The following is a 14,700-nucleotide window of genomic DNA, read 5'->3' as shown; positions in this document are numbered from 1 at the left end:
TTTGTGTTCTTTACGATGTCTTGACCACACTAAACACACTGACCCAGTGACCGGCTGGTCAGCGCAGGTGCATGCAGGCTTCGAGCTGTGACTCCGCTTTGGGGAACAGCTGCGGGACGGCCCGGTAGATTTCCCACGGCTGCCGTTCTCATGTGGAGCGGCAGAGGAGGCTCGCTTAATACTTAGGCAGGAAGAGAAGAGAGGAGGTCTTCGTTGTATGCTTTGCCAAAATGATTTTAAAAATAAATAGGTTTTGAAAATTTTAATTCTATTAAGGAAAAATGATCTTTTAAGTAGAAAATCAAATGCTTAGCATATTGCCTGGCATTTACAGTCTCACCGGTGTGTGCTCAGTGTCCTGTGATGTTAGCCAGGGTCTTAGAACTGCCACCCAGTTGCCACTGGCAGCGATGTTGGCACAAGGTTCACTTACCGGGAAGGTTTGAGTCCTATGTGACTTCCAAAGAGAGGCATTCTACGGGCACAAGATGGTTTGGGGCCTCTTTATTATTTTTGGTGTGCTGGGAGTTTAAAGATTACCCAGAGAACTCACAGGTGAGCTATGATATATATTTTACTTCCCTGCAGTTTGGAGAGAGGTTGATTATAACACAGCAGAGATTGGATCACAGAGGGAACCAGATATCTCTAGAAACTTATTAAAATACTAGAGGCCCGATGCACGAAATTCGTGCAAGAGTCGGCCTTCCTTCCCCCTGCTGCCCTCTGGCACCTGGGACCCGGGCTTCCCTCGCAGCCCTGGCTTCATCCGGAAGGACGTCTGGTCTAATTAACATATTATGCTTTTATTATTATAGATTAGTTATTTTGTATTTATCAAATGAGTGATCTTTGAATAAAGGATAATTTTGGATAAAACTTGTAGCTTTTAACCAGTGGTAAACATTAGAATCACCTGTAAAGTTAAAAAAAAATACACATGTAGGGCCTGTCCTGCATTTACTGAATCAAAATATCTGTAGGTAGGAGCCAAAAATGAGTATTGCTATTTAAAAAACTCTGGCTAATTATTTTGTACATTCTAATTTAAGGACATAGCAAAATGGTTTCAACCTTTTGAATGCAAATGTAGCTGTTACCTATGTACAGATTTGCACCAATAAGCTGAAATTACTGCACAAAAATGAACTTTTTCTTGATGTGCAAAAGCCACTTTATGAATATACAGTAATTATTTTGCTACTTTAAATTATTTTTCTTTTAACTTATGTTTTGGAACTTGAAATGGGTAAACTGACGCCCTCTGGTGGTCATTTTTAAGTACGGCCAGTCCCTCCCTTGCAATCCCGGAAGGCGAGGCCTGGTTCAGAGGGTCATTTTGTCAGATTGGCAAAGGGGGTTTCTCCTTGCTCCCACTCCCAGAACAGGCCTTTCTCGGTAGCAAATCAAGGGAAGTCCTCTTGGAGTTGAGATAGAAACACTTGAGTCTCCCTCTAAGGAAATGAAACAACCTTAGGTGAAGGGTATATGTTGAGGGCTTTTTAGTAAATCCTCCCGCCCTTTCTTCCAGCAGTATTACGTCGTTCTTGGAATCGCTGGCGTCTCCTTCTTCCACTGGATGACCCTTTCTCTGTCAGTGTCTTAACATTATCTCAGTATGTCCCCAGAGATACTTTATTTATTTATTTATTTTTAAATATGTTTTTATTGATTTTAGAAGAGAGGAAGGGAGAGGGACAGATAGAAACATTGACGAGAGAGGAACATCACTAATTGGCTGCCTCTTGCGCATCCCTCGCTGGGGATCGAGCCCACCACCCAGGCATGTGCCCTGACTGGGAATCCATCCAGCGACCTCTTGGTTCCTGGGTCGACCGCCGACCACTCCGGCCAGGCTCCCCAGAGATGCTTTATATAGTAACTTGTTTAAGTGCAAGAACTTTGACTTGAGCCATCGGGTCTTGTCAATTTTTTGATATATTAAAATTGAAGTTTATTTTTTTGATGTGTAACCTGAAGGTTCGCTAGCCTCTTCTGAATGGGAACTCAAGAAAACTGTTCAGTTGACATTGGGAAAACCCAACTATTGGAAAGTTCTTGAGGCTGAGCCATCACCTGTCCCATTATAACTTCCTCCCACTACGTTTTCAGACCTGTGAGGCCTGTGGCATACTTCAGTCATGTCTGCGGTCTCAGCAGCTGGTACCGTGCCTGGCACACGGCAAGCGCCCACGGGTATTTTGTGAATAACTCAGCGGATCCAAGTTCTACTCACTGGGGCCTCTCGGAGCAACAGTCTCTTCCACGTGTGATACTTTTCACGTATGTGAAGGCAGTGAGGAACCGAGCTCTGGAGTGAGGTCTGGGTTTGGTTCCCAGCTACTTTCTAGCTGTGTAACTTTAGAAAAGCCATTTCACTGCGTTGAGCCTTCAGTTCCTTATCCATAGACAGAGGGTAACTGCCAACCTTGCAGGGTTGAGGAGATGACACGAGATAATGCATGCAGGCTGCTTGTGCAAGGCCTGGCGTTTGCTAGTCACTCAGTGTTGGGCTTCTGTTCCTTTATCTCGCTTGCAGATGAGGAAGAGAGATAATATGTAGAATGTCAAAATAAGAATTCTTCAAAAGACACTGACAGGCTGGAATGATGGTTTGATACCAAGAAGATAGTTTAAAATAGCAACAGAAGCCCGGCTGGCATGGCTCAGTGGTTGAGCCTCGACCTATGAACCAGGAGGTCACGGTTCGATTCCTGGTCAGGGCACATGCCTGGGTTGGGGGCTCAATCCCCAGTGTGGCGGTGTGTAGGAGGCAGCTGATCAATGGTTCTCTCTCATCATTGATGTTTCTATTCTCCCTCTCCCTTACTTGCTGAAATCAATAATTTTTTTAAAAAAATATTATCAACAGAACAAGTACAGGATCCAGGAGACCTGGCTGAATAGAAATTCATTTGAAAAGATTCGGAGTTTTACTTTCCTTGTGAAGTGATTGCCAAAAACCTCATCTACTCTCAGGTTAGCCTGAGTGAACGTGAGAATCCAGAGCTAATGAGGCAATAATTCCTCCGTATTAACAAAAGCTGCCTTAGTCAGCATTTTCTATGTGATGGATGCTGTTCTAAGTACCTTACACGCATTGTCACATTTAATGCATCAGCAGACCTTTGATGGTGGGTGTCATTCCTATAGCTTTTCTGTAAATGAGGAAACAGAGAGGTTAGATTCTTTGGTCAGGGGCTTGTTTGCAAACCACAGAAACAACTTGCGTTGGCTAAAGTAATCAAACAATTCCTGGGAAAGTTCTTAAGTAGTTCTCCAGTTCCACAGTACAGCAGGTGGCCAGGCCTGGGACCTAGGCAGGAACCAAACCCCAGCCCAAACCAGGCCACGGGAAGAGTCCAGTCAGGAGGCCGTGGTGCCAACATTGGCACCGTGTCGGTGGTTGCTCCTGCCACCACTGGATCGTGGCTACGCTGCCACGATAAATTCCCCACTGTCTCTCCTTCTTTGTGTCCGTTGCCTCAGAGGCGAAGATCCAGGAGGGGCAGCTGCTTAGCAAGCCCAGGCTTTCCTCGTGTCCTGGCTGCCAAGGGGCAGGGGGAGCAGGCGTCGCCTGCAGCTTCTGTAGCGGGAGGTGCGCCCTACTTTCCATCACGACACCTTCTATGCCGGCTTCTCTAGACGTGTGAAGGGGATTCAGATGCTGGGCAGCCACACGCTGCCGGTGTCCTTCCCCCTCCATCCTCTCACCCTGGGGTGAAGAAGCAGGCCCTCCAGTCTTGTTCACTGCTGTGTCCCAGCACCTAGAAAGGACCACGGGAGGGGGCAATAGGTCCACGCGAGCGGGGGAATGGACTGCGCTGGTCAGACCACACGTGCAGGGTGTGCAGGTGTGGACATCGCAGCCCAAGAGACATCCCAAGGGCACCGATTGGCCTTTGTGGAGCTAGGGATGGCAGGCGGGAGGGCTCATCTTGGCTGAGGAAGACCTTTCCCAGGATTGAGGCTGCCCACAAGCAACTGGCTCAGTCTATAATGCAGCGAGTGGCCCATCACACAGGGTATTCGAGCCGAGTTGGGTAACTACCTCGCAGGGTGTTGTCGAGGGAATTTTGACAGAGCTGTGGTTGGGGGTTAGGGTGGAGCAGTTGGGGGGGTGTTAGATAGGGGTGTGGAGTCTGTTACTTTACTTCCTTTGCTGTTGGTTTTAGAAGAGCAGACGTTCTCGGGTAGTAACTGGCCTGCTGTCTGGCTTGTTACTGATGGTCCAGACACTAGCGGTGCGTCCTGTCCTGGCCTGGCATCTGACCAGTGTCTGTGCTTTGGGTACAGGTTTGGGTTGTCTGTTGGTTTAGTTGATTTAAATACCTAAGTATCTGGAAGTTCTCAGACAGGTAGCCTATTATGGTAACACGAGGGGCTCAGTGCACGAATTCGTGCACCTTGAAAGGAACTGTGGGCCACGAGGCTGCAGTGGGCACAAGGGCAGGTCTTGGCCCATCCTCTGCGCCCCGCCCAGCCCCTCCCACTGCAGCCCCGTCCCCCCTTGTCCCCTGTCTGCCTGCAGCCCCGCTCCCGCCACCCGCCTTTCCCACGCACTGATGGCGCCGGCCCACTAGCACCTGCTGACGCTGACAGCGCGAAGCGATTGGGGTGGCGCCATCAGCAGGTGCTAGTGGTGGCTGCTGCCCCCATTGCCCCTCGGGAGTAGGGGGAGGTGGAGAAGCCCTCAGGGGCGATTGGGTCCGGCAGCCACCGCTCACACCCACTGATGGTGCCTAGTGATCGGGGCTGGCGTCGGGCACTGGCAGCGGGTGCGAGCAGTGGCTCCAGTGCCGGCAGTGGGTGCGAGCAGTGGCTCCAGTGCCGGCAGTGGGTGTGAGCGGAGCCGGCGCCGGCAGTGGGTGTGAGCGGAGCCGGTGCCGGCAGTGGGTGTGAGCGGAGCCGGCGCCGGCAGTGGGTGTGAGCGGAGCCGGCGCCGGCAGTGGGTGTGAGTGGAGCCGGCGCCGGCAGCAGGTGCAAGTGCCAGGCGGGACCGTGTCGTGCGGGAGCAAAGAATTTTCAGTAACCACCAGAGGCTCGCCCTGATGACAGCGACTGGCGCCCCACGTTGGTCTGGTACCCTCGCTCACCTGCTCCACCATCCCACCGCAGCCGACGCCTGCCATATTCTGTGCATGCCCCCTGGTGTTCAGCATACATCATAGCGACCAGTTGTTCGGTTGTTCCGCCGTTCGGTCTATTTGCATATTAGCCTTTTATTACATAGCATTTGGAGTCACACAGACCTGGGTTGAAACCCATTGCTACATGTTTGCTTTTCAGTGGCTTCATGTGTAACGTAGAAATGATAGCGCCTTGTTTGTGGGGTTGATAATGAGGACGGTAAAGTGCTTGGCATGTAGTGATTGTTTAGTAAATGGTTTCTATTATTATTCTACCTTTTGTTAGTTCCTTCTTCCCTCACCTTCATTAGTTTGTCAGCTTTTTCCTCTGTAATAGGTTTTTACAGATGAAAAATGTTTGGATGTTGGAGTAACCGGGCAAATTTCAGAACGTGGCCCTGCCACCTGCCAGGCAAATGACCTGGGTCAGGTCACTTAACCTTTGTGCCTCACTTTCTTCATCTTAAGCTTATTGTGAGGATTAATTAGGAATATACTTAACTATTGGCCCGGCTCAAGGCACAGTAAGCCTCCTTAAATGGCATTAATTTTTTTTTCAAAAGAGGGTGAAACAGTTTGGAGCAGGACGCATGGGTCATGTCCTGTGAACACGGGCCTCTCTGGGTCCGAGTTTCCTCCTTGCAGCACGAGAGAGGCGGATGGGGTGACCTTGGAGAGTCTCCTGCTCGAGTGCCTCGTCAGGTGGGGGGTCAGGTGTGGAGGCCCGGGCCCCCGCGATCCTGAGCTCCCACATTGTAGGTTGCTGGAGGAAGAGTCTTCCAAGAGGGCGGAGCTGGAGAGGTGGCACCTGGAGCAGCAGCAGGCCATCGAGACGACCGAAGCGGAGAAGCAGGAGCTGGAGAACCAGCGCATCATGAAGGAGCGGGCCCTTCAGGAAGCCATGGCGCAGCTGGAGCAGCTGGAGCTGGAGCGGAAGCAGGCGCTTGAGCAGTACGAGGTAACCTACACGGCACATGTGCATTTAAATGGTTAAAAACAAGCTTTTTTTTTTTTTTTTTTAAAAAAAAATACATATATTTTATTGATTTTTTACAGAGAGGAAGGGAGAGGGATAGAGAGTTAGAAACATCGATGAGAGAGAAACATCGATCAGCTGCCTCCTGCACACTCCCGACTGGGTATGTGCCAGCAACCAAGGTACATGCCCTTGACCAGAATCGAATCCAGAACTCCTTAGTCCGCAGGCCGACGCTCTAGCCCAGCCGTGGGCAAACTACGGCCCGTGGGCCGGATCCGGCCCGTTTGAAATGAATAAAACTAAAAAAAAAAAAAAAAAAGACCGTACCCTTTTATGTAATGATGTTTACTTTGAATTTATATTAGTTCACACAAACACTCCATCCATGCTTTTGTTCCGGCCCTCCGGTCCAGTTTAAGAACCCATTGGGGCCCTCGAGTCAAAAAGTTTGCCCACCCCTGCTCTAGCCACTGAGCCAAACCGGTTAGGGCCAAGCTTTTTGTTTTGTTGTTAATCCTCACCCAGGATGTTTCCATTGATTTTTAGCGAGAGTGGGAGGGAGGGGGAGAGACAGAGAGAGCCAAACATCGATGTGAGAGACACATCCATTGGTTGCCTCCCGCACATGCCCCTGCAACTGAGGTGCATGCCCTTGACTGGAATCGAACCCAGGACCCTTCCGTCTGCAGGTGGACGCTCTATCCACTGAGCAACACCGGCCGGGCAAACACGCTTTTTTAAAATGAGAGAACGTTGGCTTAGCGGCAAGAAGCCATAGTAAGAATTTTGCTTAGCTGGAAGTAAGAAGAAAGGCGGTGAGGCGTATCGGTTAGAGGCCACTCAGGAGGTGGAACCCACACAGTAACTGGAACAGGGAAAATTGAATATAAACAAGTATTAACTATAACCAGATCCCCTATGAAGTGGTAGAGAAGACTCTAAGAGCATGGGAATGGCAGGAGCAGGACTGAGGCAGAGCACCCAGGAAGGACACGCCTGGAGGGTCCCCGTAAACCCAGTGCTGGGACCCGGGCCTCCTTGGGGGGCACAGCCGTGGTCACTGGACGGTAGGGAAGCTCCCCGAGGTGCTGTGCCCACGGAGCTCACTGGGGGCCGCCTCTGGGGCCCTGGCCGAAGCTGCCACAGGGAGGTGCCACTGAAACCCCTTGGGAGGCACCACGGGTGTCCCACATGCCACGGAGCCGCCGAGAAGAGCCCAGTGGAACTGGGAAGCCAAGCCCCTTCCCCCTTCAGCCCCCTCTGCTGACAGAGCTGAGATGGTGCCTGCTGGTGGGGAGACTTACCCTTGAGCAGGGGTCCTCAAACTTTTTAAACAGGGGGCCAGTTCACTGTCCCTCAGACCGTTGGAGGGCCGGACTATAGTTTAAAAAAAAACTATGAACAAATTCCTATGCACACTGCACATATCTTATTTTGAAGTAAAAAACAAAATGGGAACAAATACAATATTGGTATTTGCATGTGGCCTGCGGGCCGTAGTTTGAGGACCCCTGCCCTAGCGCCACGGCTGGGCAAGGGAGGGTGGACTTGGAGCTGAGGGGCAGGCACCGGGACTTGACACTCACCTGTAATCAGTGTGGGTTAGGTCCTCGGTGTGACACTCAGCTGCTCTGAATCCTAGCTCCGCACCTGCCTATGGGGGCGCTGCGGGTCCCTGCTCCTTAGAGTGGCTGTGAGGGCTCACAGAGAAAACCGAGCTGATGGGAAGTGGCCAGTCATTGTTGTCTGGCTCTTCAACTACCAGCGTGTGTTGCCAAATCCAAAACCTGCTCTGTTTCAGGGAGTTAAGAAGAAGCTGGAGATGGCAACTAGTAAGACCAAGAGCTGGAAGGACAAAGTGGCCCAGCACGAAGGGCTCATCCGCCTGATAGAACCAGGTAACAGCTGTGTGTGTATTCGGTCTACCTTTCTGTTTCATTATGTGCATCAGACTTGTGCAAAGGAACTTCTTCAGCCCCAATGTGCAGAAGCCAAGCTGCTCAGGGCAAGCGTCTCTTGACTTACTTGCCCTTGAACAGAGGCGAAGGCCCGGTGATCCCTTTGTGCACATCTTCTGGTTCAGCGGTTCTCAACCTGTGGGTCACGACCCCTTTGGCGGTTGAATGACCCTTTCACAGGGGTCGCTTAAGACCATCCTGCATATCAGATATTTACATTATGATTCATAGCAGTAGCAACATTACAGTTATGAAGTAGCAACGAAAATAATTTTATGGTTGGGGGTCACCACAACATGAGGAACTGTATTTAAAGGGCCAGAAGGTTGAGAACCACTGTTCTAGTTGCTTTGGCTGCTGTGGCACTTTCAGATGTTCCTCAGAGAAGAAATCAGTGGAAAAGCCACTGTTTTATCTGTGGGAATATGATCATGTCAGTGGAAGAACACAGTACTTCCTGTATTTAAAGCCTATTTGTCTTTCAGGTTCCAAAAACCCTCACCTGATCACTCACTGGGGCCCTGCCGCGTTCACCCAGGCGGAGCTGGAGGAGCGGGAGAAGAGCTGGAAAGGGAAGAAGGGCACCGAGTGACCGCGGCAGCGTCCCGGCCGCCACTGGGCTCCGCGTGCAGCTGGAGGGCTTGATGCGAAAGACAAAAGGAACTGGCTTTGCTGCTTCTAACTCTTCGTCCTTCAACCTCCCATTCGGTCCAGATACTGCAGAAGCCTTGGTCCTCTTCCTGCAGATAAGGGCTTATCTGGAAAGGAGAAAAGTCAACACTTTCAGGCTCTTTCTTTGAAAACTGCCGCTTCTGGAAATTCCTTTGTAGCTCACATTCTTGTCAGCGTCACTGTCGTCCTGTTGGGGGGAGGGGGGGCGCGGGTTGGTGCTCTGGGTCCCTGGATGCTTGGACCTCTGTGACTCAGGTCCTCATCTCCTGCAGCACGTGTCCTCCTCCCAGTACCTGTTTCTAAGCTAGATTGGCCAATGGCCTGGCACTTCACACGGGATGCCCTTGACCGTGCTGCTCAGAGACGGAAGCCAGCAGCTGCCCATGGACCGTGCCTCAACTGAGGGGCCACAGTCCGTGGGTGTGGCTGTGCAGGTTTCTGTTTAAAGCACGGTGCCACTGACTGACATCTGGCTTCGGGGCAGTACACATCCTTTTAAACAGTGCTTTGGCTCAGACAGATACAGTAAGTCCTCACTTAACAGTATCGACAGGTTCTCCGACCCTGAGCGAAGAGACATATACAGCAAAACCAGTTTTCCCGCAGGCTAATTCATAAAGACCAGCGTGAAGTTTTCGTGGTATCTCCGCAGCATTGTAACAAATCAGTGTTGCACAAAGCGATGTTATTCAAGGACCTGCTGTACTTATGAATCAAAGCCCATAGATGAACTAAGTGGATCCCGTGTGGAATGATATTTTGAGAGTAACTGGATTCCTCCTAAGATTTAAAAATGGTTTCAGTTGTCAACGAGCTGACGGACCCCTTGCTTTACTTGTAGTTACTGTACAGAACGTTTCAGGAGTGTGGGCATGCTTGTCCTAACCGGGCCTTTTACTTAATAAACAGGAGGGTGATCATTTATAGGAATTACCTATGAAAACATTTTAAAAGTGTATTTTTGTCATGTGCCGTCTTAAGAGGGAACAAAATATTTATAAATTTTCAAACATTCTTACCTAATTGTACAATGTAATATGTTGAACAATCTTAATTTTTTTTGCTAATTTTCTAAGATATAGTAAACATATTTTATATGATTTTTAAAAAATGGACTTAGAAAATAAAAAAACAAACCAACCCAGAACAACATACATCTAAAACTGTCTGATTTAATAAAATAGTACCATGAAGTTGTGTCTGGGTGTGTGTATGTGTTTTCATACAAGGAGGTGGACTGGGGAGAGGGACACCTCCTGAAAACACTGGGTTTGCAGTGTGGGCCTCACACCAATGTCACTAACTGAACTGTGGCCTTGTGTTCGGTGTCTGAGTCACTGATGTGGGTAACCGTGTCCGCTCACGGACGGGAACTTACAGAGACAATTTCTCCCTCATCGTTGCTCTTACCTCCAAGTCCTCTTACCTCTGCTTCCCAAATTCATGTGTCTTTGTTTTCCCAGAGTAAACAGTGTGGTTTTCATGTTTTGGTGCCAAGATCTGTCCTGTTTTGGTTGCCAAGAGTAAAACTCCTGCTGTCGACACAGGCGGCCATGCATCCAACCTGATGGAGCCTCGGGAAGCTGACCTCCCGCTTCGAGAGGGAGAGGGTGTGCTGGCTGGTGGGTGTTTAAAAACTGGTCTCCCTGCTGCAGCGGCTCCCCACCAGGCATGCGTTTGCCCCTGGGACATTTGGCAATGTCCGCAGACGGTTTCGGTCGTCACAGCGCGGGGTGTTCCTGGCATCCAGGGGGTAGAGGCAGGGATGCTGCCAAAGGTCCCTCAATTCACAGGACAGCCCTCTGGTCGCAAAGAATCGTCCCGCCTACGATGTCAGCAGTGCTGAGGTTGCTCTACACAGAAAGGCATGTTCTATTGCCCAGAACACGACAGGCCCCGGGAGGCAGGGTTTCCCTGTAAGGCGCCCCGGGAGTTGGTATAAATGGGGTGCAGCACCTGGAAGGCAGAGAGGCCGTTTGCTCCGTGAGCTGGCAGAGAGCGGTGGGCAGGAGCTTTGGCACCTGCGTGGGGCCCTGTCTTCAGAAACGCTGAATGCCTTTTGCACAGAGGTCGGAGGGAGTTGCTTTGGGTCTGATGCAGGCTGCTGAGGAAGGAAGCGGAAGAGCTGCCGTGGCGTCGGTTTCTCTCTGTGAATGGCTGAGCTGCGCACCCGGCAGGCCCGGCAGGACCACCCAGCAGCTGGTGAGGGTGTGTTCTGTGTGCCGCCAGCCCGTGATGTGCCTCACGGAGCCGAGCGCTGGTGCAACGCCTCCCACAAGGCATAGCTGCCCCAGAGGAGCAAGGATCGGAGAAGGTCCGGCCGCAGGGAAGGGGGAGAGGCTCTGCTCAGTTTTTATCAATTCATAGCAGGTGTTGAAAGAACCTGTCTTGGGATTTGTTGCAGGGGTCCTCAAACTTTTTAAACAGGGGGCCAGTTCACTGTCCCTCAGACCGTTGGAAGGCCGGACTATAGTTTAAAAAACAACAACTATGAACAAATTCCTATGCACACTGCACATACCTTATTTTGAAGTAAAAAAACAAAACGGGAACAAATACAATATTTGTATTTGCATGTGGCCCGTGGGCCGTAGTTTGAGGACCCCTGGTTTAAGGAATGTTCTTTCCTCTCCGCCCTCTATGTCCTTCTTTATATGTTCAGGTGGAGACCTGCAAAAGTCACCCTCCACTTCAGGGAAACTAGGTGGCAGTATCTACTAAAGACAGCAGCCGCCTTCCAGGCCAGTGGCTCCACAACCAGGAGGAGGCACGAGTCCACCAGAGCCCCGAGGAGGGTCACCGCAGCCTGTAGGATGGCCCCAGGCCAGAAGCCCATCAGCAGAGAACAGACATGAATCGTGGCATAGCCAGGAGGCCACACTAATTGAAATCACATCGCTGAGAGGGGCAGCCTCGAGGATGGATCTCAGACATTATGTTGTGCAAACAGGCCAACCAGAATGGAATGATCCCATTTGTATTGACTTGCAGGACTGGCCCAGCTAAACTGTGGACACTGAGGTCAGAATCGTGGTTACCCGGGCGGGTGATTGGGGGAGGGTGTTAACTGGAAAAGGGCACAGGAGAACCTTCTCGGATGCTGGAAACGGGCAGTGGTTATAGAATAAACTGTCAACTTTATACTCAAGATGTGTGCAGCTTGCTGTCTGCCCGCAGGGCTTCTCAGCTGCGGCAGCCGGCTCGTCCCGAGAGATCAGTGGGCCCAGGCCTCTCAGTTTGCAGAGAAGGACCTGGAGGGGACAGATCAGATCCTGACCTTTCCCAGGATGAGTTCATCACACCCCCTGCCTCCTCGCAAGTCCTTTAGATACATGTGGATGTCAAACATTTTACCTCTGTTTCTATCCCCAACCCCCCAGCTGACATGTCCACGCTCTAGTCCCAGGCTCAGCTCCCATTGACCCTTCTGAGGTGGCTGAGCCTCTGGCCCTGGGTGTGGGTAAACTGTGGTGGACGCTAAGTTCCCACAGGGCTAGCCTCAGATTGCTTCTGTGCCCACGGTGTAGACACAGCACACTGTTTTTAGGGGTGTGCGCCCGCAGGAATGAAGCCTTCCTCTCCGGCTGTGTCCGCCTCCTCCACAGCAGGCACAGCGCCCTGCCGGAGGCCAGGGTGTGAGAGGTGGGGAGAGGGAAGCTTGTTTAGCAAACCCCCTTCCGGTCAGCCCCCAGCCGTAGCCTGCCCCTCTCCCCATCTGAATCCCTCATTTCCTGTCCCGTGTCATCCGGCCTCTTCCCCTCAGCCAAACCTCTCTGCTGTGACCAGCAGCCCACGCTGGGTCTCTGAGGGCAGACCTGCCTGGGCCCCACCTTCTACTCCTCCCCCCCCCCCCCCCCCCCCCCCCCGTTCTCATGGTCTCCACCGGCCCTGATGGGTCAGTCAGGACCCTGGGCTCGCTCCCCTGAGAAGACACACTGCCCTCAGACTGGTTTCGGGGGTGCCAGGACCACTGCCACCTGCTCATCTGTCCCTCTCCTCCCCGCGGAAGCCCAGGCCCTGCCCCTGCCCCTCCTCTCCTGCAGCCTCTGTCCGACGCTGCCCGCTTGCTGGGGTTCTTGTTCCAGCATTAAGAAGGGTTCAGGAAATCTGGAGAAGGCTGTACATAGATTAAATAGGAGTCCAGAGACGAAATATAATTTTGAAAGGCATTTGGTGGTCAGAGGAGCCCAGTTTAAAGGAAACTAAGATCTCCTCGTCTCAGGACCCCATGCTTTTTATTAACACAAATTGTTCTGAGGCGAGGGGGAGATATACACTTCAAAGGGTCAGGTTTGTATACACAGTCCATTGTCAGATTGGGGAGAATTAGCCTACCGCTGTTCAGGTGTTTGGCTAGTAGGAGGCAATAACATGTAGATTAAGATGCCCTGAGCTGTCTGGCAGCAAACAATCAATTGAATGTATCCTATTCAGGTTTGGGGAAATGCCATCAGCCATTCCCAGATTCAGCCCTGCTGTCATGCTGGAATTGGCTTCCGGCATGGGCTCCCTGTTCCCCACCGGGCTCCCTGTTCCCACTTGGAGGGCATTTGTGTCTGAAACATTTGTTTACAGGGCACACACAGGCTGTTCAAGAAAGGTGTACAGGTCAGTCAGAGAAAGACAAGCATCACAAGATCTCACTCACATATGGGATCTAATGAACCAAATAAACAGGCCCAGAGACATATTAGCACGAACAGAGAGAAAGCAGGGGAGGGTGGGCGGGAAGAGATCCACCAATGCACTTGTACGCATATATGCAGAGCCCGTGGACACGGACAATGTGGTGGTGCCGGCCTGGGTGGGGGGGAGGACGGGAGCGAGCTGGACGAGGTTAATGGAGGGAAAGGAGGACCTATATAATGCTTTCAACAATAAAGATTTAAAAAAAAAGGGAGGAGTATGGGTGGCAGATTTCACCCCGAATCCGAGGCCCCTATCCCCCACGGCGCAGTGAGTGGGAGGAGGGTTCAGTGGGCAGCGCTCGGCCTTCAGAAGCACGGAGCTGGGAAGGAGGAGGTTTCAGTGCCGCACACCTGGGTCCTGCCTCCTGTGCCACCTGCACAGTGAGCTCCGGGTCTGCACAGGCCACGGGTCCCCTGCACGTCTCACGGGGAGGCACCCGGTGTCCTCAAGGTTTCTCACATGCAGAGACACCCTTCACCCCGAGCTTTCATCCCGTCTCATCCTGTTGCGTTTTCTTCAGAAAGTCATGTGATGAGGGGCTTTCCATCTTGGCTGGGCCAGGCCTCAAAATGGGGATTTTTGGGTGGACGGGCAAGTTCTGAGAAAACCCCACAGGTGACCGAGGCCGGCCAGCCATGCAAGGCGCCTGCAGAGTCTGGGAAACACCGGCTGCGCTTCCTGCACGTCCACAGGCAGGCGCCCTGCAAAGGCAGGTCTTCGACACGTGCGAGTGGCTGAGGGAACAAATGAGTCTCATTGTGGGGGTGGGGAGGACTCCCGCCCAGAAAAGCCCCCACTCCCCCCGCACACCAGCCCTCTGGGGGCCCAGCCGGGACATGAAGTGGGTCTCGGGCCTGTGGCCACGGCCTCCCAGCGGAGCCGGAAGGACCCGGCCTCTGCTTTCCCCTCAGGAATGCTGTGGCCTCCTGGTGGCCATCACAGCTTTTCTGGGGCCAGAGCGGTTCACTCCACCCCAGGGCCTCGCCCAGCAGCTGCGGGTCCCACGGCCACTTTCGAGGCTCTTACTGACTCTGCCTCAGTAGCCGCGGGTGAGGCGCCCCGGCCCTGCAGCTCCCATGAGCCTCCTCAAGGGCCAGCCCAGGGCGCCTGGCCTCAAGGACGGGACGTGGCCTCATGGCTGTATTGCCGGCCGGCACGTGGCACCTCGCAGGTGCTAGGTAGATGCCGCCCTTTAACCGCCCCTTTCTGAAATAAGTCCCTGTCCTCAAAACATCCTCCGTACAGTGGTGTCCTCAGAGGTAACGAGGAAGCA

The 14,700-nt window shown here is 52.1% G+C and overlaps 1 protein-coding gene across 2 annotated transcripts in view; it reads left to right on the top strand.

Annotated features, from left to right (window-relative positions):
- The window catches only part of SWAP70 (switching B cell complex subunit SWAP70), a 73,295-nt gene extending 63,635 nt beyond the window's left edge, over nt 1–9,660 (top strand). For both annotated transcript variants that reach the window (XM_070425319.1, XM_070425318.1), the window contains 3 exons: nt 5,889–6,087; nt 7,910–8,006; nt 8,552–9,660. In XM_070425319.1, the coding sequence (XP_070281420.1) occupies nt 5,889–6,087; nt 7,910–8,006; nt 8,552–8,658 (403 nt within the window). In that variant the 3' untranslated portion in view covers nt 8,659–9,660. The remainder of the gene's footprint in view (nt 1–5,888; nt 6,088–7,909; nt 8,007–8,551) is intronic.
- Nucleotides 9,661–14,700: the final 5,040 nt, after the last annotated feature.

This window comes from Myotis yumanensis, unplaced genomic scaffold (assembly GCF_028538775.1).
Source record: "Myotis yumanensis isolate MYYU_CA2020_CCGP unplaced genomic scaffold, mMyoYum1.0.hap1 SCAF_10, whole genome shotgun sequence".
Classification (NCBI taxonomy): domain Eukaryota; kingdom Metazoa; phylum Chordata; class Mammalia; order Chiroptera; family Vespertilionidae; genus Myotis; species Myotis yumanensis.
This window is presented reverse-complemented; position numbering and strand designations above follow the sequence as displayed.